The 24070-nt window shown below is 45.0% G+C and overlaps 1 protein-coding gene across 1 annotated transcript; it reads right to left on the reverse strand.

Moving 5' to 3' along the window:
* Nucleotides 1-4731: 4731 nt before the first annotated feature.
* LOC139419760 (neurotrypsin-like) lies at nt 4732-23493 on the reverse strand. Its single transcript, XM_071169758.1, has 5 exons — nt 23310-23493; nt 20889-20979; nt 20332-20454; nt 9735-10030; nt 4732-5199 (listed from the first exon to the last, which is right to left on the reverse strand). The coding sequence occupies exons 1-5, from the start codon at nt 23491-23493 to the stop codon at nt 4889-4891; spliced, it is 1005 nt and encodes a 334-aa protein (XP_071025859.1). The 3' UTR covers nt 4732-4888.
* Nucleotides 23494-24070: the final 577 nt, after the last annotated feature.

Raw genomic sequence — 24070 nt, forward strand, 5'->3', positions numbered from 1 at the left:
GAGGGAACGAGGAGGAGAAGAGAGAGAGGGAACGAGGAGGAAGAGAGAGAGGGAACGAGGAGGAGGAGGAGGAGGAGAGAGAGGGAACGAGGAGGTAGAGAGAGAGAGAGGGAAGGAGGACGAGAGAGGGGGGGGGTGTTAGTGATTAAAGGACATGAGCATGCGACCCCCCTCACTGCCTGTTCACCCCGCTATCATCCAGAAGGCGAGGTCAGTACAGGTGCATCAAAGCTGGGACCGAGAGACTGAAAAACAGCTTCTATCTCAAGGCCATCAGACTGTTAAACAGCCACCACTAACACTGACACTGACTCAACTCCAGCCACTTTAATAATGGGAATTGATGGGAAATGACGTAAATATATCACTAGCCACTTTAAACAATGCTACCTTATATAAATGTTACTTACCCTACATTATTCATCTCATATGCATACGTATATACTGTACTCTATATCATCGACGGTATCCTTATGTAATACATGTATCACTAGCCACTTTAACTATACTATGCCACTTTGTTTACATACTCATCTCATTTGTACATACTGTACTCGATACCATCTACTGTATCTTGCCTATGCTGCTCTGTACCATCACTCATTCATATATCCTTATGTACATATTCTTTATCCCCTTACACTGTGTACAAGACAGTAGTTTTGGAATTGTTAGTTAGATTACTTGTTAGTACTGCATTGTCGGAACTAGAAGCACAAGCATTTCGCTACACTCGCACTAACATCTGCTAACCATGTGTATGTGACAAATAAAATTTGATTTGATTTGATTTGAGTTAACCCACGTTTCCCCTGAACAAGGCAGTCAACCCACTGTTCCCCTGAACAAGGCAGTTAACCCACTGTTCCCCTGAACAAGGCAGTTAACCCACTGTTCCCCTGAACAAGGCAGTTAACCCACTGTTCCACTGTTCCTAGACCAGTTAACCCACTGTTCCTAGACCAGTTACCCACTGTTCCTAGACCAGTTAATAACCCACTGTTCCTAGACCAGTTAACCCACTGTTCCTAGACCAGTTAACCCACTGTTCCTAGACCAGTTACCCACTGTTCCTAGACCAGTTACCCACTGTTCCTAGACCAGTTAACCACTGTTCCTAGACCAGTTACCCACTGTTCCTAGACCAGTTACCCACTGTTACTAGGCCGTCATTGTATAACTGACTTGCCTAGTTAAATAAAGGTAAAAATGTGCTTTTCTTTCTAAAACAGTGAAATGTCTAAGCGACCCCCATATATATATACTATATATATATATATATATACAACCCCCATATATATATACTATATATATATATATATACGACCCCCAAAACTTTTGAACAGTCGTGTATATTGATTTATATAAATATATATAACAGGAAGTGTTTGGATCCTAAATAATATGAGAGATCAGATAACCGTTAGACAATCAAGAACACACAACGTTCTTTAAATAATCCTAGTTTTATGAGTCAACACAGACAGGGTTAGCATCCTAAATGGGCCCCTAGTCCTGATGAGTCAACACAGACAGGGTTAGCATCCTAATTGGGCCCCTAGTCCAGATGTAGTACAGTACATTGAGTCAACACAGACAGGGTTAGCATCCTAAATGGGCCCCTAGTCCTGATGAGTCAACACAGACAGGGTTAGCATCCTAAATGGGCCCCTAGTCCTGATGTAGTACAGTACATTGAGTCAACACAGACAGGGTTAGCATCCTAAATGGGCCCCTAGTCCTGATGAGTCAACACAGACAGGGTCAGCATCCTAAATGGGCCCCTAGTCCTGATGAGTCAACACAGACAGGGTTAGCATCCTAAATGGGCCCCTAGTCCTGATGAGTCAACACAGACAGGGTCAGCATCCTAAATGGGCCCCTAGTCCTGATGAGCCAGCAGTACATTGAGTCAACACAGACAGGGTTAGCATCCTAAATGGGCCCCTAGTCCTGATGAGTCAACACAGACAGGGTTAGCATCCTAAATGGGCCCCTAGTCCTGATGAGCCAGCAGTACATTGAGTCAACACAGACAGGGTTAGCATCCTAAATGGGCCCCTAGTCCTGATGAGTCAACACAGACAGGGTCAGCATCCTAAATGGGCCCCTAGTCCTGATGTAGTACAGTACATTGAGTCAACACAGACAGGGTTAGCATCCTAAATGGGCCCCTAGTCCTGATGAGTCAACACAGACAGGGTTAGCATCCTAAATGGGCCCCTAGTCCTGATGTAGTACAGTACATTGAGTCAACACAGACAAGGTCAGCATCCTAAATGGGCCCCTAGTCCTGATGAGGCAGCAGTAAGACCCAACATTAGATACTAGTGTGCTGTTCCTATAAACCAATCACCTGACAGAGATAGATTACCACTAAGATACAATCCAAGACCCAACATTAGATACTAGTGTGCTGTTCCTGTAAACCAATCATCTGACAGAGATAGATTACCACTAAGATACAATCCAAGACCCAACATTAGATACTAGTGTGCTGTTCCTGTAAACCAATCATCTGACAGAGATAGATTACCACTAAGATACAATCCAAGACCCAACATTAGATACTAGTGTGCTGTTCCTGTAAACCAATCACCTGACAGAGATAGATTACCAGTAAAAACACGATATTAACAGTATAAAAGTTTACAACTAGAGAACAAGGATAAAGTACATAGAGACAATAGGTCCCAAATGGCACTATATTCCCTATGTATTACTCTACTGGTCAAAGGTAGTGCCCTATATAGGGAATAGGGTGCTATAAAGGTAGTGCCCTATATAGGGAATAGGGTTCTATAAAGGTAGTGTCCTATATAGGGAATAGGGTGCTATTAGGTAGTGCCCTATATAGGGAATAGGGTGCTATAAAGGTAGTGCCCTATATAGGGAATAGGGTGCTATTAGGTAGTGCCCTATATAGGGAATAGGGTTCTATAAAGGTAGTGTCCTATATAGGGAATAGGGTTCTATAAAGGTAGTGCCCTATATAGGGAATAGGGTGCTATAAAGGTAGTGCCCTATATAGGGAATAGGGTTCTATAAAGGTAATGCCCTATATAGGGAATAGGGTTCTATAAAGGTAGTGTCCTATATAGGGAATAGGGTTCTATAAAGGTAGTGCCCTATATAGGGAATAGGGTGCTATAAAGGTAGTGCCCTATATAGGGAATAGGGTTCTATAAAGGTAGTGTCCTATATAGGGAATAGGGTTCTATAAAGGTAATGCCCTATATAGGGAATAGGGTTCTATAAAGGTAGTGTCCTATATAGGGAATAGGGTTCTATAAAGGTAGTGCCCTATATAGGGAATAGGGTGCTATAAAGGTAGTGCCCTATATAGGGAATAGGGTTCTATAAAGGTAGTGCCCTATATAGGGAATAGGGTGCTATAAAGGTAGTGCCCTATATAGGGAATAGGGTTCTATAAAGGTAATGCCCTATATAGGGAATAGGGTTCTATAAAGGTAGTGCCCTATATAGGGAATAGGGTGCTATAAAGGTAGTGCCCTATATAGGGAATAGGGTTCTATAAAGGTAATGCCCTATATAGGGAATAGGGTTCTATAAAGGTAGTGCCCTATATAGGGAATAGGGTGCTATAAAGGTAGTGTCCTATATAGGGAATAGGGCTCTGGTCTAAAGTAGTGCACTATATAGGGAATAGGGTACCATCTGAATCCGTTTGATAAACAGTTCTGTTGGACTCGGAGGGTGAACAGTAAACAACAACAGATCCAATCAGATTGTATTAGTCACATGCTTTGTAAACAACAGGTGTAGACTAACAGTGAAATACTGACTGACAGCAGTACCTCTATGTTTTCAGTGTAAATCTCCACCTTCTCCTTTACAGTACGAAGGAGACTCAGTAATGTTGTCGTGTGTGTGTGTGTGTGTGTTCAGGACATAGTCCTTTCCCTGCCTGTGGTCCCCGTCGTTCCCTAGGAGTCGGATGTCAACAACAATGTGCTGTACCTGTAGCTGCTTTCATCAGGTCATTCATAGAACAATATAAAACATTTTAGACCGGTTGTCTGGGATGTGTTCGTTAGTCCACACCGTAGCAAAGCAACAAAACATTCTCAGATTAAGTCTAGTTCAGAATCTCCACTGTTCATCAAACCAGGAGTTGATTTAACCTTAAATAGTGTTACCTCAAAAGGGTTAAATTAAATAAGTGCTGATAAAGATGAGTTGAGATTGTGTTCAGTAGAGGAGAGAGGGAACGAGGAGGAAGAGAGAGAGAGGGAACAAGGAGGAAGAGAGAGAGGGAACGAGGAGGAGGAGGAGAGAGAGGGAACGAGGAGGAAGAGAGAGAGGGAACGAAGGAGGAAGAGAGAGAGGGAACGAGGAGGAGGAGAGAGAGGGAACGAGGAGGAGGAGGAGGAGAGAGAGGGAACGAGGAGGAAGAGAGAGAGGGAATGAGGAGGAAGAGAGAGAGGGAACGGGGAGGAAGAGAGAGAGAGGGAACGAGGAGGAGGAGAAGAGAGAGAGAGGGAACGAGGAGGAGAAGAGAGAGAGGGAACGAGGAGGAAGAGAGAGAGGGAACGAGGAGGAGGAGGAGGAGGAGAGAGAGGGAACGAGGAGGTAGAGAGAGAGAGAGGGAAGGAGGACGAGAGAGAGGGGAAAGGAGAGAGAGAGAGAGGGGGTAAAGGGGGAAGGGTGGATATGCAACTGGTTTAAACCGCTTATTTTACTGACCAATCAAATCACAAGCTCCAAATATAGTCCTTCTCAATTGGCCAGTCCGTTATCTACCACTGTCTCACATTGGCTGTCATCTCTTCATGCCCTTATCCCAATGTCCAATCACCTTGCAGATCCACTTCCTATATTCTTCCCAGTGTCCAATCACCTTGACGATCCAGTTCCTGTATCCCTCTCATTGTCCAATCACCTTGTGTATCCAGGGTGTGAAGGCGGAGACTTTAGTGTAGACGCCAGGTGAGTGTTGCTTGCGACAGGAGTGACCCCACGACGTCACACCGTACACTACCCACCCTCCTCCCGGACGCTCACACACCAACGGGCCGCCGCTGTCTCCACGGCAACTGTCCACGCGGCGCTCCGATTGGCCGTCTGTCCCGGCGCAGAGCATGCGGCTAGTGAAGGCTCCGTGGTAACGCTGTTGGCAGTGACGACGGGGGAGGAGGGAGAGAGGAGCCTGTTGGAGGGTCTTAGAGTAGGACCGACCTGGAGGACAGAGAGAGACGATTACCATTACACTGGGCCTTTAGTCTGTTTAATCAGAGAGACGATTACCATTACACTGGGCTTTTAGTCTGTTTAATCAGACGATTACCATTACACTGGGCCTTTAGTCTGTTTAATCAGAGAGACGATTACCATTACACTGGGCCTTTAGTCTGTTTAATCAGAGAGACGATTACCATTACACTGGGCCTTTAGTCTGTTTAATCAGAGAGACGATTACCATTACACTGGGCCTTTAGTCTGTTTAATCAGAGAGACGATTACCATTACACTGGGCCTTTAGTCTGTTTAATCAGAGAGACGATTACCATTACACTGGGCCTTTAGTCTGTTTAATCAGAGAGACGATTACCATTACACTGGGCCTTTAGTCTGTTTAATCAGAGAGACGATTACCATTACACTGGGCCTTTAGTCTGTTTAATCAGAGAGACGATTACCATTACACTGGGCCTTTAGTCTGTTTAATCAGAGAGACGATTACCATTACACTGGGCCTTTAGTCTGTTTAATCAGACGATTACCATTACACTGGGCCTTTAGTCTGTTTAATCAGAGAGACGATTACCATTACACTGGGCCTTTAGTCTGTTTAATCAGAGAGACGATTACCATTACACTGGGCCTTTAGTCTGTTTAATCAGAGAGACGATTACCATTACACTGGGCCTTTAGTCTGTTTAATCAGACGATTACCATTACACTGGGCCTTTAGTCTGTTTAATCAGAGAGACGATTACCATTACACTGGGCCTTTAGTCTGTTTAATCAGAGAGACGATTACCATTACACTGGGCCTTTAGTCTGTTTAATCAGAGAGACGATTACCATTACACTGGGCCTTTAGTCTGTTTAATCAGAGAGACGATTACCATTACACTGGGCCTTTAGTCTGTTTAATCAGAGAGACGATTACCATTACACTGGGCCTTTAGTCTGTTTAATCAGACGATTACCATTACACTGGGCCTTTAGTCTGTTTAATCAGAGAGACGATTACCATTACACTGGACCTTTAGTCTGTTTAATCAGAGAGACGATTACCATTACACTGGGCCTTTAGTCTGTTTAATCAGAGAGACGATTACCATTACACTGGGCCTTTAGTCTGTTTAATCAGACGATTACCATTACACTGGGCCTTTAGTCTGTTTAATCAGAGAGACGATTACCATTACACTGGGCCTTTAGTCTGTTTAATCAGAGAGACGATTACCATTACACTGGGCCTTTAGTCTGTTTAATCAGAGAGACGATTACCATTACACTGGGCCTTTAGTCTGTTTAATCAGACGATTACCATTACACTGGGCCTTTAGTCTGTTTAATCAGAGAGACGATTACCATTACACTGGGCCTTTAGTCTGTTTAATCAGACGATTACCATTACACTGGGCCTTTAGTCTGTTTAATCAGAGAGACGATTACCATTACACTGGGCCTTTAGTCTGTTTAATCAGAGAGACGATTACCATTACACTGGGCCTTTAGTCTGTTTAATCAGAGAGACGATTACCATTACACTGGGCCTTTAGTCTGTTTAATCACAGAGACGATTACCATTACACTGGGCCTTTAGTCTGTTTAATCAGAGAGACGATTACCATTACACTGGGCCTTTAGTCTGTTTAATCAGAGAGACGATTACCATTACACTGGGCCTTTAGTCTGTTTAATCAGAGAGACGATTACCATTACACTGGGCCTTTAGTCTGTTTAATCAGAGAGACGATTACCATTACACTGGGCCTTTAGTCTGTTTAATTAGAGAGACAATTACCATTACACTGGGCCTTTAGTCTGTTTAATCAGAGAGACGATTACCATTACACTGGGCCTTTAGTTTGTTTAATCAGAGAGACAATTACCATTACACTGGGCCTTTAGTCTGTTTAATCAGACGATTCACATTCAACTGGTCCTTTAATCACTAACACCCCCCTCATCTTCCCCACTAAATCACCCACTAACACCACCCTCATCTTCCCCACTAAATCACCCACTAACACCCCCCTGGTCTTCCCCACTAAATCACCCACTAACACCCCCCTGGTCTTCCACACTAAATCACCCACTAACACCCCCCTGGTCTTCCACACTAAATCACCCACTAACACCCCCCTCATCTTCCCCACTAAATCACCCACTAACACCCCCCTGGTCTTCCACACTAAATCACCCACTAACACCCCCCTGGTCTTCCACACTAAATCACCCACTAACACCCCCCTCATCTTCCCCACTAAATCACCCACTAACACCCCCCTGGTCTTCCCCACTAAATCACCCACTAACACCCCCCTGGTCTTCCACACTAAATCACCCACTGACACCCCCTGGTCTTCCCCACTAAATCACCCACTAACACCCCCCTCGTCTTCCACACTAAATAACCCACTAACACCACCCTCATCTTCCACACTAAATCACCCACTAACAACCCCCTCATTTTCCACACTAAATCACCCATTAACACCCCCAGGTCTTCCACACTAAATCACCCACTAACACCCCCCTGGTCTTCCACACTAAATCACCCACTAACACCCCCCTGGTCTTCCACACTAAATCACCCACTAACACCCCCCTCACCTTCCCCACTAAATCACCCACTAACACCCCCCTGGTCTTCCCCACTAAATCACCCACTAACACCCCCCTGGTCTTCCACACTAAATCACCCACTAACACCCCCCTGGTCTTCCACACTAAATCACCCACTAACACCCCCTTGGTCTTCCACACTAAATCACCCACTAACACCCCCCTCATCTTCCCCACTAAATCACCCACTAACACCCCCCTGGTCTTCCCCACTAAATCACCCACTAACACCCCCCTGGTCTTCCACACTAAATCACCCACTAACACCCCCCTGGTCTTCCACACTAAATCACCCACTAACACCCCCCTCATCTTCCACACTAAATCACCCACTAACACCCCCCTGGTCTTCCACACTAAATCACCCACTGACACCCCCCTGGTCTTCCCCACTAAATCACCCACTAACACCCCCCTCGTCTTCCACACTAAATAACCCACTAACACCACCCTCATCTTCCACACTAAATCACCCACTAACAACCCCCTCATTTTCCACACTAAATCACCCATTAACACCCCCAGGTCTTCCACACTAAATCACCCACTGACACTCCCCTGGTCTTCCCCACTAAATCACCCACTAACACCCCCCTCGTCTTCCACACTAAATCACCCACTAACACCCCCCTGGTCTTCCCCACTAAATCACCCACTAACACACCCCTGGTCTTCCACACTAAATCACCCACTAACACCCCCCTGGTCTTCCACACTAAATCACCCACTAACACCCCCCTCATCTTCCCCACTAAATCACCCACTAACACCCCCCTGGTCTTCCCCACTAAATCACCCACTAACACCCCCCTGGTCTTCCACACTAAATCACCCACTGAAACCCCCTGGTCTTCCCCACTAAATCACCCACTAACACCCCCCTCGTCTTCCACACTAAATAACCCACTAACACCACCCTCATCTTCCACACTAAATCACCCACTAACAACCCCCTCATTTTCCACACTAAATCACCCATTAACACCCCCAGGTCTTCCACACTAAATCACCCACTAACACCCCCCTGGTCTTCCACACTAAATCACCCACTAACAACCCCCTCATCTTCCCCACTAAATCACCCACTAACACCCCCCTCGTCTTCCCCACTAAATCACCCACTAACACCCCCCTGGTCTTCCACACTAAATCACCCACTAACACCCCCCTGGTCTTCCACACTAAATCACCCACTAACACCCCCTTGGTCTTCCACACTAAATCACCCACTAACACCCCCCTTATCTTCCCCACTAAATCACCCACTAACACCCCCCTGGTCTTCCCCACTAAATCACCCACTAACACCCCCCTGTTCTTCCACACTAAATCACCCACTAACACCCCCCTGGTCTTCCCCACTAAATCACCCACTAACACCCCCCTCGTCTTCCACACTAAATAACCCACTAACACCACCCTCATCTTCCACACTAAATCACCCACTAACAACCCCCTCATTTTCCACACTAAATCACCCATTAACACCCCCTGGTCTTCCCCACTAAATCACCCACTAACACCCCCCTCGTCTTCCACACTAAATCACCCACTAACACCCCCCTCATCTTCCACACTAAATCACCCACTAACACCCCCCTCATCTTCCCCACTAAATCACCCATTAACACCCCCCTCATCTTCCACACTAAATCACCCCCCTCGTCTTCCACACTAAATCACCCCCCTGGTCTTCCACACTATATCACCCACTAACCCCCCCCTCATCTTCCCCACTAAATCACCCATTAACACCCCCCTCATCTTCCACACTAAATCACCCACTAACATCCCCCTGTTCTTCCACCCCCATCTCACCTGTGCCACCCCTCCCCCAATCTCACCTGTGCCTCCCTCCCATCTCACCTGTGTCCCCCCCCCATCTCACCTGTGCCTCCCTCCCATCTCACCTGTGTCCCCCCAGCCTGTGATGTGACAGTTGGAAGCCTGTTTCAGGACTCTCTCCTTGCGTAGCGGCAGACAGGCGGGCAGGACGTGCCGACTGAACGCCACACATTGACCGCGGCCCTTCCCCGCCACTCCCGGCGACAGACGCACCAAGGCCAGGTCGTAGTCGTTGCTGTGGAAACGGTAGCTAGGGTGCAGGACGATCTGATCGACGGCGTACTCCTCCTCAAACTCCTCGGGAACCAGAGAATGGTAATCCCCAACCCTCACCTTGTACTGTTTAGTACTGTTACCATCCCTGGGGGAGAGAGAGGAGAGTTAACCAGAGAATGGTAATCCCCAACCCTCACCTTGTACTGTTACCATCCCTGGAGGAGAGAGAGGAGAGTTAACCAGAGAATGGTAATCCCCAACCCCCACCTAGTACTGTTACCATCCCTGGAGGAGAGAGAGGAGAGTTAACCAGAGAATGGTAATCCCCTACCCTCACCTAGTACTGTTACCATCCCTGGGGGAGAGAGAGGAGAGTTAACCAGAGAATGGTAATCCCCAACCCTAACCTAGTACTGTTACCATCCCTGGAGGAGAGAGAGGAGAGTTAACCAGAGAATGGTAATCCCCAACCCTCACCTTGTACTGTTACCATCCCAGGAGGAGAGAGAGGAGAGTTAACCAGAGAATGGTAATCCCCAACCCTCACCTAGTACTGTTACCATCCCTGGAGGAGAGAGAGGAGAGTTAACCAGAGAATGGTAATCCCCAACCCTCACCTTGTACTGTTACCATCCCAGGAGGAGAGAGAGGAGAGTTAACCAGAGAATGGTAATCCCCAACCCTCACCTAGTACTGTTACCATCCCTGGAGGAGAGAAAGGAGAGTTAACCAGAGAATGGTAATCCCCAACCCTCACCTTGTACTGTTTAGTACTGTTACCATCCCTGGGGGAGAGAGAGGAGAGTTAACCAGAGAATGGTAATCCCCAACCCTCACCTTGTACTGTTACCATCCCTGGGGGAGAGAGAGGAGAGTTAACCAGAGAATGGTAATCCCCAACCCTCACCTTGTACTGTTACCATCCCTGGAGGAGAGAGAGGAGAGTTAACCAGAGAATGGTAATCCCCTACCCTCACCTTGTACTGTTACCATCCCTGGAGGAGAGAGAGGAGAGTTAACCAGAGAATGGTAATCCCCAACCCTCACCTAGTACTGTTACCATCCCTGGAGGAGAGAGAGGAGAGTTAACCAGAGAATGGTAATCCCCTACCCTCACCTAGTACTGTTACCATCCCTGGAGGAGAGAGAGGAGAGTTAACCAGAGAATGGTAATCCCCAACCCTCACCTTGTACTGTTACCATCCCTGGGGGAGAGAGAGGAGAGTTAACCAGAGAATGGTAATCCCCTACCCTCACCTAGTACTGTTACCATCCCTGGAGGAGAGAGAGGAGAGTTAACCAGAGAATGGTAATCCCCAACCCTCACCTTGTACTGTTACCATCCCTGGGGGAGAGAGAGGAGAGTTAACCAGAGAATGGTAATCCCCAACCCTCACCTTGTACTGTTTAGTACTGTTACCATCCCTGGAGGAGAGAGAGGAGAGTTAACCAGAGAATGGTAATCCCCTACCCTCACCTTGTACTGTTACCATCCCTGGAGGAGAGAGAGGAGAGTTAACCAGAGAATGGTAATCCCCAACCCTCACCTTGTACTGTTTAGTACTGTTACCATCCCTGGGGGAGAGAGAGGAGAGTTAACCAGAGAATGGTAATCCCCAACCCTCACCTTGTACTGTTTAGTACTGTTACCATCCCTGGAGGAGAGAGAGGAGAGTTTTAGAGTTTGATAGATCTGTAAAGTACAGAGTTTTAGAGTTTGATAGATCTGTAAGGTACAGAGTTTTAGAGTTTGATAGATCTGTAAAGTACAGAGTTTTAGAGTTTGATAGATCTGTAAAGTATAGAGTTTTAGAGTTTGATAGATCTGTAAAGTACAGAGTTTTAGAGTTTGATAGATCTGTAAAGTACAGAGTTTTAGAGTTTGATAGATCTGTAAAGTACAGAGTTTTAGAGTTTGATAGATCTGTAAAGTATAGAGTTTTAGAGTTTGATAGATCTGTAAAGTATAGAGTTTTAGAGTTTGATAGATCTGTAAAGTACAGAGTTTTAGAGTTTGATAGATCTGTAAAGTACAGAGTTTTAGAGTTTGATAGATCTGTAAAGTACAGAGTTTTAGAGTTTGATAGATCTGTAAAGTATAGAGTTTTAGAGTTTGATAGATCTGTAAAGTACAGAGTTTTAGAGTTTGATAGATCTGTAAAGTACAGAGTTTTAGAGTTTGATAGATCTGTAAAGTACAGAGTTTTAGAGTTTGATAGATCTGTAAAGTACAGAGTTTTAGAGTTTGATAGATCTGTAAAGTACAGAGTTTTAGAGTTTGATAGATCTGTAAAGTACAAAGTTTTAGAGTTTGATAGATCTGTAAAGTACAGAGTTTTAGAGTTTGATAGATCTGTAAAGTACAGAGTTTTAGAGTTTGATAGATCTGTAAAGTACAGAGTTTTAGAGTTTGATAGATCTGTAAAGTACAGAGTTTTAGAGTTTGATAGATCTGTAAAGTATAGAGTTTTAGAGTTTGATAGATCTGTAAAGTACAGAGTTTTAGAGTTTGATAGATCTGTAAAGTATAGAGTTTTAGTTTGGGGTGGCAGGTTAAGGGGTTAATTAAGAGCTTTGGGCAAGTTTGAATCCCCGAGACGACTAGGTGAAACATCTGTCGACGTGCTCTTGAGCAATGCACTATCTGTCTAGATGTACCTGGAGACAGTAACTCCCACTATTCTCTGTTTCCTGTCTCTCTATCTGTCTAGATGTACCTGGAGACAGTAACTACCACTATTCTCTGTTTCCTGTCTCTCTATCTGTCTAGATGTACCTGGAGACAGTAACTACCACTATTCTCTGTTTCCTGTCTCTCTATCTGTCTAGATGTACCTGGAGACAGTAACTACCACTATTCTCTGTTTCCTGTCTCTCTATCTGTCTAGATGTACCTGGAGACAGTAACTCCCACTATTCTCTGTTTCCTGTTTCCTGTCTCTCTATCAGAGTGTCTGAATGTACCTGGAGACAGTAACTACCACTATTCTCTGTTTCCTGTTTCCTGTCTCTCTATCAGAGTGTCTGAATGTACCTGGAGACAGTAACTCCCACTATTCTCTGTTTCCTGTCTCTCTATCTGTCTAGATGTACCTGGAGACAGTAACTACCACTATTCTCTGTTTCCTGTCTCTCTATCTGTCTAGATGTACCTGGAGACAGTAACTACCACTATTCTCTGTTTCCTGTCTCTCTATCTGTCTAGATGTACCTGGAGACAGTAACTACCACTATTCTCTGTTTCCTGTCTCTCTATCTGTCTAGATGTACCTGGATGTACCTGTCCTCCTCTCATCTCCTCTCCTCCTCTCATCTCCTTTCCTCCTGTCCTCTTCTCTCCTCCTCTCATCTCCTGTCCTCCTCTCTCCTCCTCTCATCTCCTCTCCTCCTGTCCTCCTCTCATCTCCTCTCCTCCTCTCATCTCCTCTCCTCCTGTCCTCCTCTCATCTCCTCTCCTCCTGTCCTCTTCTCTCCTCCTCTCATCTCCTCTCTTCCTGTCCTCTTCTCATCTCCTCTCCTCCTGTCCTCTTCTCTCCTCTCATCTCCTCTCCTCCTGTCCTCTTCTCTCCTCTCATCTCCTCTCCTCCTGTCCTCTTCTCCTCCTCCTCTCATCTCCTCTCCTCCTGTCCTCTCCTCTCCTCCTCTCATCTCCTCTCCTCCTGTCCTCCTCTCATCTCCTCTCCTCCTGTCCTCTTCTCCTCCTCCTCTCATCTCCTCTCCTCCTGTCCTCTTCTCTCCTCCTCTCATCTCCTCTCCTCCTGTCCTCTCCTCTCCTACTCTCATCTCCTCTCCTCCTGTCTTCTTCTCTCCTCCTCTTATCTCCTCTCCTCCTGTCCTCTTCTCTCCTTTCATCTCCTCTCCTCCTGTCCTCTTCTCCTCCTCCTCTCATCTCCTCTCCTCCTGTCCTCTTCTCTCCTCCTCTCATCTCCTCTCCTCCTGTCCTCTTCTCTCCTCCTCTCATCTCCTCTCTTCCTGTCCTCTTCTCTCCTCCTCTCATCTCCTCTCCTCCTGTCCTCTTCTCTCCTCCTCTCATCTCCTCTCCTCCTGCCCTCTTCTCTCTTCTCATCTCCTCCTGTCCTCTTCTCTCCTCTCATCTCCTCTACTCCTGTCCTCTTCTCTCCTCCTCTCATCTCCTCTCCTCCTGTCCTCTTCTCTCCTCCTCTCATCTCCTCTCCTCCTGTCCTCTTCTCTCCTCTCATCTCCTCTCCTCCTGTCCTCTTCTCCTCCTCCTCTCCTCTCCTCCTGTCCTCTTCTCATCTCCTCTCCTCCTGTCCTCTTCTCTCCTCTCATCTCCTCTCCTCCTGTCCTCTTCTCTCCTCCTCTCATCTCCTCTCCTCCTGTCCTCTCCTCCTGTCCTCCTCTCATCTCCTCTCCTCCTGTCCTCTCCTCCTGTCCTGTCCTGTCCTGTCCTCTCCTCTCCTCTCCTCTCCTCTCCTCTCCTCCTGTCCTCTCCTCTTCTCTCCTCCTCCCATCTCCTCTCCTCCTCTTCTCTCCTCCTGTCCTCTGTGTGTTCTGTATTGACCTCAGACACTTCCTCATTGAATGATGAATAACACTTGAAATCTGGTGAGTGTGTTAATGATAAAGATTGAGAATATGGAGAGGTGCAGTAGAGTGAAGGGGAGAGGAGAGAAGAGAGAAGGGAGAGGAGAGAAGGGAGAAGGGAGGAGAGAGAAGGGACGAGAGAGAAGAGAGAAGGGAGAGGAGAGAAGGGAGAAGGGAGTAGAGAGAAGGGAGGAGAGAGAAGAGGGGGGAGGAGAGAGAAGAGAGGGGAGAGAAGAGAAGGGAGAAGGGAGGAGAGAGAAGGGAGGATAGAGAAGAGAGGGGAGGAGAGAGAAGAGGGGAGAGAAGAGAGGGGAGAGAAGAGAAGGGAGAGAAGAGAAGGCAGAGGAGAGAGAAGAGAGGAGGAGAAGAGAGGAGAGGAGGAGAGGAGTAGAAGAGACGAGAGGAGTAGAAGAGACGAGAGGAGGAGAAGAGACGAGCGGAAGAGCCTTCCTGCCAAACCCCGTCTCCTGTTACAAAAACACAGATCGTTCCGGAAACAGATCTTGACCCGGGAATCCGGCGCACTTCCCTGGCAGAACTTTCTACCACACAGATAGAGCTCACACAGACACAGGGATCATTCCACAGCAGAACACATTTAACAGGACACAGTCCCTCCTACTCTGGGTGACAGACCGTCAGATCCACAGCAGGACAAATTTAACAGGACATAGTCCCCCTACTCTGGGTGACAGACCGTCAGATCCACAGCAGGACACAGTCCCTCCTACTCTGGGTGACAGACCGTCAGATCCACAGCAGAACAAATTTAACAGGACATAGTCCCCCTACTCTGGGTGACAGACCGTTTGCTTTCCGATCTGATCTGAATATCTCGTTGTTCTCCAATAGATCGGTGGTTAGTTGACCTGTTGTATCTTTAGGAGTGACGATATCATCTCCATATTCCTGCGTCTACATCTGTGTGTGTGTGTGTGTGTGTGTGTGTGTGTGTGTGTGTGTGTGTGTGTGTGTGTGTGTGTGTGTGTGTGTGTGTGTGTGTGTGTATGTGTGTGTGTGCTTCTACGTGTGTATGCCATCTCTATTACAGCAGTATTGAAAGGTGACACTTCAAATCCGGAAGTCCCCCATTTAGACTGAGTGTCGACCTGCAGAGATATAACGGCCTGCTAAAACTGCACTGGGTTTAAACGGACAATCTAGGATTCAAAAAACAATCCTGTCACTTTTAAAATGTCCAAAAATGGATGTCCCAGTCCCAGATTGTTCCTTTAATATTTATCTGAACCTGATCAGTCAACTGTAGAACCAGGGAATATCAGAACCTGATCAGTCAACTGTAGAATCAGGGAATATCAGAACCTGATCAGTCAACTGTAGAACCAGGGAATATCTGAACCTGATCAATCAACTGTAGAACCCGGGAATATCAGAACCTGATCAGTCAACTTTAGAACCAGGGAATATCGGAACCTGATCAATCAACTGTAGAACCAGGGAATATCTGAACCTGATCAGTCAACTGTAGAACCAGGGAATATCAGAACCTGATCAGTCAACTGTAGAACCATGGAATATCTGAACCTGATCAGTCAACTGTAGAACCAGGGAATATCAGAACCTGATCAGTCAACTGTAGAATCAGGGAATATCAGAACCTGATCAGTCAACTGTAGAACCAGGGAATATCTGAACCTGATCAATCAACTGTAGAACCCGGGAATATCAGAACCTGATCAGTCAACTTTAGAACCAGGGAATATCGGAACCTGATCAATCAACTGTAGAACCAGGGAATATCTGAACCTGATCAGTCAACTGTAGAACCAGGGAATATCAGAACCTGATCAGTCAACTGTAGAACCATGGAATATCTGAACCTGATCAGTCAACTGTAGAACCAGGGAATATCAGAACCTGATCAGTCAACTATAGAACCAGGGAATATCAGAACCTGATCAGTCAACTGTAGAATCAGGGAATATCAGATCCTGATCAGTCAACTATAGAACCAGGGAATATCAGAACCTGATCAGTCAACTGTAGAACCAGGGAATATCAGAACCGATCAGTCAACAGTAGAACCAGGGAATATCAGAACCTGATCAGTCAACTGTAAAAACCAGGGAATATCAGAACCTGATCAGTCAACTGTAGAACCATGGAATATCTGAACCTGATCAGTTAACTGTAGTACCAGGGAATATCGGAACCTGATCAGTCAACTGTAGAACCAGGGAATATCTGAAGCTGATCAGTCAACTGTAGAACCATGGAATATCAGATCCTGATCAGTCAACTATAGAACCAGGGAATATCAGAACCTGATCAGTCAACTGTAGAACCAGGGAATATCTGAAACTGATCAATCAACTGTAGAACCAGGGAATATCAGAACCTGATCAGTCAACTGTAGAACCAGGGAATATCAGATCCTGATCAGTCAAATATAGAACCAGGGAATATCAGAACCTGATCAGTCAACTGTAGAACCAGGGAATATCGGAACCTGATCAGTCAACTGTAGAACCAGGGAATATCAGAACCTGATCAATCAGCTGTAGAACCAGGGAATATCAGAACCTGATCAGTCAACTGTAGAACCAGGGAATAACAGAACCGATGAGTCAACTGTAGAACCAGGGAATATCAGAACCAGATCAGTCAACTATAGAACCAGGGAATATCAGAACCTGATCAGTCAACTGTAGAACCAGGGAATATACAAACCTGATCAATCAGCTGTAGAACCAGGGAATATCTGAACCTGATAAGTCAACAGTAGAACCAGGGAATATCTGAACCGGATCAGTCAACTGTAGAACCAGAGAATATCAGAACCTGATCAGTCAACTGTAGAACCAGGGAATATCAGAACCTGATCAGTCAACTGTAGAACTAGGGAATATCTGAACCTGATCAGTCAACTGTAGAACCAGGGAATATCAGAACCTGATCAGTCAACTGTAGAACCAGGGGATATCAGAACCTGATCAGTCAACTGTAGAACCAGGGAATATCAGAACCTGATCAATCAACTGTAGAACCAGGGAATATCAGAACCTGATCAGTCAACTGTAGAACCAGGGAATATCAGAACCGGATCAGTCAACTATAGAACCAGGGAATATCAGAACCTGATCAGTCAACTGTAGAACCAGGGAATATCAGAACCTGATCAGTCAACTGTAGTACCAGGGAATATCAGAACCCGATCAGTCAACTGTAGAACCAGGGAATATCAGAACCTGATCAATCAACTGTAGAATCAGGGAATATCAGAACCTGATCAGTCAACTGTAGAATCAGGGAATATCAGAACCCGATCAGTCAACTATAGAACCAGGGAATATCAGAACCTGATCAGTCAACTGTAGAACAAGGGAACATCAGAACCTGATCAGTCAACTGTAGAACCAGGGAATATCAGAACCCGATCAGTCAACTGTAGAACCAGGGAATATCAGAACCTGATCAGTCAACTGTAGAATCAGGGAATATCAGAACCCGATCAGTCAACTATAGAACCAGGGAATATCAGAACCTGATCAGTCAACTGTAGAACCAGGGAATATCAGAACCTGATCAGTCAACTGTAGAACCAGGGAATATCAGAACCCGATCAGTCAACTGTAGAACCAGGGAATATCAGAACCTGATCAATCAACTGTAGAATCAGGGAATATCAGAACCTGATCAGTCAACTGTAGAACCAGGGAATATCAGAACCTGATCAGTCAACTGTAGAATCAGGGAATATCAGAACCTGATCAATCAACTGTAGAATCAGGGAATATCAGAACCTGATCAGTCAACTGTAGAACCAGGGAATATCAGAACCTGATCAGTCAACTGTAGAATCAGGGAATATCAGAACCCGATCAGTCAACTGTAGAACCAGGGAATATCAGAACCTGATCAGTCAACTGTAGAACCAGGGGATATCAGAACCTGATCAGTCAACTGTAGAATCAGGGAATATCAGAACCCGATCAGTCAACTGTAGAACCAGGGAATATCAGAACCTGATCAGTCAACTGTAGAACCAGGGAATATCAGAACCTTATCAGTCAACTGTAGAACCAGGGAATATCTGAACCTGATCAGTCAACTGTAGAACCAGGGAATATTTGAACCTGATCAGTCAACTGTAGAACCAGGGAATATCAGAACCTGATCAGTCAACTGTAGAACCAGGGAATATCAGAACCCGATCAGTCAACTGTAGAACCACGTCTATAATCTCTAGTCTAAATGATAAAGTACTTCAAAGGGCTGGTTTCCCGGATACATACAGATGAACCCTAATTCTGGACCAAAGCATAATTTCAATAGATGATTGTGAAAATGTGTTTAATTAGATCCAGGACAAGGCTTAACAACAAATCCTGTTGAACCCACCCATACAGCAATTCACTAATCTAGACATTTAATGTATCATATTGAATTACTTTATGTATCTTTATCTGAATCAGATATTAACACTGAACTAGCATACAAAACGTAACATTTAAAGTGTTGGATCCATGTTTCATAATCACAGATCTTTTCCATTCACACAAAACGCTTCTCTCTCTCAAATGTTACAATGTATATTCTTTGTTCAGTTGCATGTGTAGCTTTCCAGAGTGGGAACTGGTTTTAGGAACTGGTTTTAGGAAATGGTTTTGGAAACTGGTTTTAGGAACTGGTCTTAGGAACTGGTTTTAGGAACTGGTTTTGAATGCTTCTGCTTTTGAATGCTTCGAGAAACACTGAGACAGAAATGCACTCTGGCACACTGTGTGAGTGTGCGTGTGAGTGGAGTGTAAGAATGTGTGTGTGTGAGTGAGTGTGTGTGTGGGTGAGTGTGCGAATGTGTGTGTGAGTGTGACCTGATCTGTCTCTGGTTTTTCATAACAAACTCAAACATTTGAAAATATCCCAGATAAAATCTGTAGAGGGGCTGAGAGACACAGTATTTACATCGAACTCAGATCATCATATGCAACATGGAGATATGCATCACACTCAAAATTGGCTACCCCCACCTTAACCTCACACACACACACACACACACACACACACACACACACACACACACACACACACACACACACACACACACACACACACACACACACGCACGCGCACACACACACACACACACACACGTTGATGAAGTGACTAGATGAATGTTGTGGTGTCTGTCTCATCTAAACTAGATGTTGATGAAGTGACTAGATGAATGTTGTGGTGTCTGTCTCTCTAAACTAGATGTTGATGAAGTGACTAGATGAATGTTGAGGTGTCTGTCTCATCTAAACTAGATGTTGATGAAGTGACTAGATGAATGTTGTGGTGTCTGTCTCTCTAAACTAGATGTTGATGAAGTGACTAGATGAATGTTGTGGTATCTGTCTCTCTAAACTAGATGTTGATGAAGTGACTAGATGAATGTTGAGGTATCTGTCTCTCTAAACTAGATGTTGATGAAGTGACTAGATGAATGTTGTGGTTGAGGTGTCTGTCTCATCTAAACTAGATGTTGATGAAGTGACTAGATGAATGTTGAGGTATCTGTCTCTCTAAACTAGATGTTGATGAAGTGACTAGATGAATGTTGTGGTGTCTGTCTCATCTAAACTAGATGTTGATGAAGTGACTAGATGAATGTTGTGGTGTCTGTCTCATCTAAACTAGATGTTGATGAAGTGACTAGATGAATGTTGTGGTGTCTGTCTCATCTAAACTAGATGTTGATGAAGTGACTAGATGAATGTTGTGGTGTCTGTCTCATCTAAACTAGATGTTGATGAAGTGACTAGATGAATGTTGTGGTGTCTGTCTCATCTAAACTAGGTGTTGATGAAGTGACTAGATTACCTCTTAAAGCAGTGAGGTGAGTTACCTCTTAAAGCAGTGAGGTGAGTTACCTCTTAAAGCAGTGAGGTGAGTTACCTCTTAAAGCAGTGAGCTGAGGTGAGTATCCAACAGGAGCTGATGAGAGTCGCTCCACACACCAACCTTCCGTCCCCCCGAGAGCCTCTGAGGCGCACCGCAGCCTGCCATGGCCAGCCTCCCCTACACACACACACACACACACACACACACACACACACACACACACACACACACACACACACACACACACACACACACACACACACACACACACACACACACAATAAAACTGATGAGGGTTAGACACGGACACCCAACTACCCAACTACAACACCCAACATACACGGATACTAAAACTACAACAGCCATCAGACACTCATACTAGAACTACAACACCCAAAATACACACATACTAGAACTACAACACCCATCAACACACCATGTATTATAATATAATATATCCAGATTATATTAAACTACAACACCCAACATACACTCATACTAGAACTACAACATCCATCAACACACCATGTATTATAATATAATATATCTGGATTATATTAAACTACAACACCCATCAACACACCAGTATATATATGTAGTTCTCTCCTTACCTCAGTGAGTTCTCTCCTCCTATGATTCTGCGTTGGCGTGTATGTATCAGCCTCAACCCACAGACAGGATCTGACACAGACTCCATCGTACCTAACACAGACAGACAGTTAGTATCTAACACAGACAGACAGTTAGTATCTAACACAGACAGACAGTTAGTACCTAACACAGACAGACAGTTAGTATCTAACACAGACAGACAGTTAGTATCTAACACAGACAGACAGTTAGTATCTAACACAGACAGACAGTGAGTATCTAACACAGACAGACAGTGAGTATCTAACACAGACAGACAGTTAGTATCTAACACAGACAGACAGTTAGTATCTAACACAGACAGACAGTTAGTATCTAACACAGACAGACAGTTAGTATCTAACACAGACAGACAGTTAGTACCTAACACAGACAGGATCAGACACAGACTCCACCGTATCTAACACAGACAGACAGTTAGTATCTAACACAGACAGACAGTTAGTATCTAACACAGACAGACAGTTAGTATCTAACACATACAGACAGTTAGTATCTAACACAGACAGACAGTTAGTATCTAACACAGACAGACAGTTAGTATCTAACACAGACAGACAGTTAGTATCTAACACAGACAGACAGTTAGTATCTAACACAGACAGACAGTTAGTATCTAACACAGACAGACAGTTAGTATCTAACACAGACTCCACCGTATCTAACACAGACAGACAGTTAGTATCTAACACAGACAGACAGTTAGTATCTAACACAGACAGGATCTGACACAGACTCCACCGTATCTAACACAGACAGACAGTTAGTATCTAACACAGACAGACAGTTAGTATCTAACACAGACAGGATCTGACACAGACTCCATCGTACCTAACACAGACAGACGGTTAGTATCTAACACAGACAGACAGTTAGTACCTAACACAGACAGACAGTTAGTACCTAACACAGACAGACAGTTAGTATCTAACACAGACAGACAGTTAGTACCTAACACAGACAGACAGTTAGTATCTAACACAGACAGGATCTGACACAGACTCCACCGTAGAGACAGGAACGTTAGTTTAGTATCTAACACAGAGAGACAGACAGGAACGTTAGTTTAGTATCTAACACAGACAGACAGGAAAGTTAGTTTAGTATCTAACACAGACAGACAGGATCGTTAGTTTAGTATCTAACACAGACAGGAAGGTTAGTATCTAACACAGACAGACAGACAGGAACATTAGTTTAGTATCTAACACAGACAGACAGGCAGGAACATTAGTTTAGTATCTAACACAGACAGACAGACAGGAACGTTAGTTTAGTATCTAACACAGACAGACAGACAGGAACATTAGTTTAGTATCTAACACAGACAGACAGACAGGAACGTTAGTTTAGTATCTAACACAGACAGACAGACAGGAACATTAGTTTAGTATCTAACACAGACAGACAGGAACGTTAGTTTAGTATCTAACACAGACAGACAGACAGGAACGTTAGTTTAGTATCTAACACAGACAGACAGACAGGAACATTAGTTTAGTATCTAACACAGACAGACAGACAGGAACGTTAGTTTAGTATCTAACACAGATAGACAGACAGGAAAATTAGTTTAGTATCTAACACAGACAGACAGGAACATTAACCTTAACCCCAACCCCAAATGTAAACCTAACCCCAATGGTAACCCTAACCGCAATGGTAACCCCAATGGTAACCCTAACCCCAATGGTAGTCAGTCTAGTGGACAGGACACAGTCAGTCTAGAGGACAGTCAGTCTAGTGGACAGGACACAGTCAGTCTAGTGGACAGTCAGTCTAGTGGACAGGACACAGTCAGTCTAGAGGACAGTCAGTCTAGTGGACAGGACACAGTTAGTCTAGAGGACAGGACACAGTCAGTCTAGAGGACAGGACACAGTCAGTCTAGTGGACAGGACACAGTCAGTCTAGTGGACAGGACACAGTCAGTCTAGTGGACAGGACACAGTCAGTCTAGAGGACAGGACACAGTCAGTCTAGTGGACAGGACACAGTCAGTCTAGAGGACAGGACACAGTCAGTCTAGTGGACAGGACACAGTCAGTGTAGAGGACAGGACACAGTCAGTCTAGAGGACAGGACACAGTCAGTCTAGAGGACAGGACACAGTCAGTCTAGAGGACAGGACACAGTCAGTCTAGTGGACAGGACACAGTCAGTCTAGAGGACAGGACACAGTCAGTCTAGAGGACAGGACACAGTCAGTCTAGAGGACAGGACACGGTCAGTCTAGTGGACAGGACACAGGTTGGGTGTCCACGGAGCGATACAGTCGTATCTTTAACATTTGAACCGGGAGTGCGATGTGAATCGTTCAATCCCTATTCCCCTAGAACAGGTTGACGTCAGATAAATATGTTTGTGACATCACCACTGACCTTTGCCCTCTGTGTCGCTGAACTGTGATTGGCCGTAGTCACAGATGACCCCGGCGTCTTCGCTATGGCGACAGTTATGCGTCCCGGTTGGCTGTTTGAGGCAGTCGACCAATGAACGCTCTTCGCCGGAACACTTCACGTTGTCCACATGGATAGGCCCCTCCCCCTCGCCAAAATACGCCATCACACGGGCCTTCGCCACTCCACTGAAGACGACACACAAACATCGCAGACAGACAGAGTGGATGAGTGTAAACAAGACAACAACAAGAGTTACACTTAGACACTGAAGATACCAATGAATCAACTACGATACGGTTGAATCAACTACGATACGGCTGAATCAACTACGATACGGTTGAATCAACTACGATACGGTTGAATCAACTACGATACGGTTGAATCAACTATGATACCGTTGAATCAGCTATGGTACGGTTGAATCAACTACGATACGGTTGAATCAACTACGATACGGTTGAATCAACTACGATACGGCTGAATCAACTATGATACCGTTGAATCAACTATGGTACGGTCATCATTGTAACTAACTGAATCATCATAGGTCTACCAACTGAATCATCATTGTAACTAACTGAATCATCATTGTAACTAACTAAATCATCATTGTAACTGAATCATCATTGTAACTAACTGAATCATCACTGTAACTAACTGAATCATCATAGTAACTAACTGAATCATCATTGTAACCAACTGAATCATCATTGTAACTAACTGAATCATCATTGTAACTA

The sequence above is a fragment of the Oncorhynchus clarkii genome, chromosome 10 (genome assembly GCF_045791955.1).
Source record: "Oncorhynchus clarkii lewisi isolate Uvic-CL-2024 chromosome 10, UVic_Ocla_1.0, whole genome shotgun sequence".
In the NCBI taxonomy this organism is placed as follows: domain Eukaryota; kingdom Metazoa; phylum Chordata; class Actinopteri; order Salmoniformes; family Salmonidae; genus Oncorhynchus; species Oncorhynchus clarkii.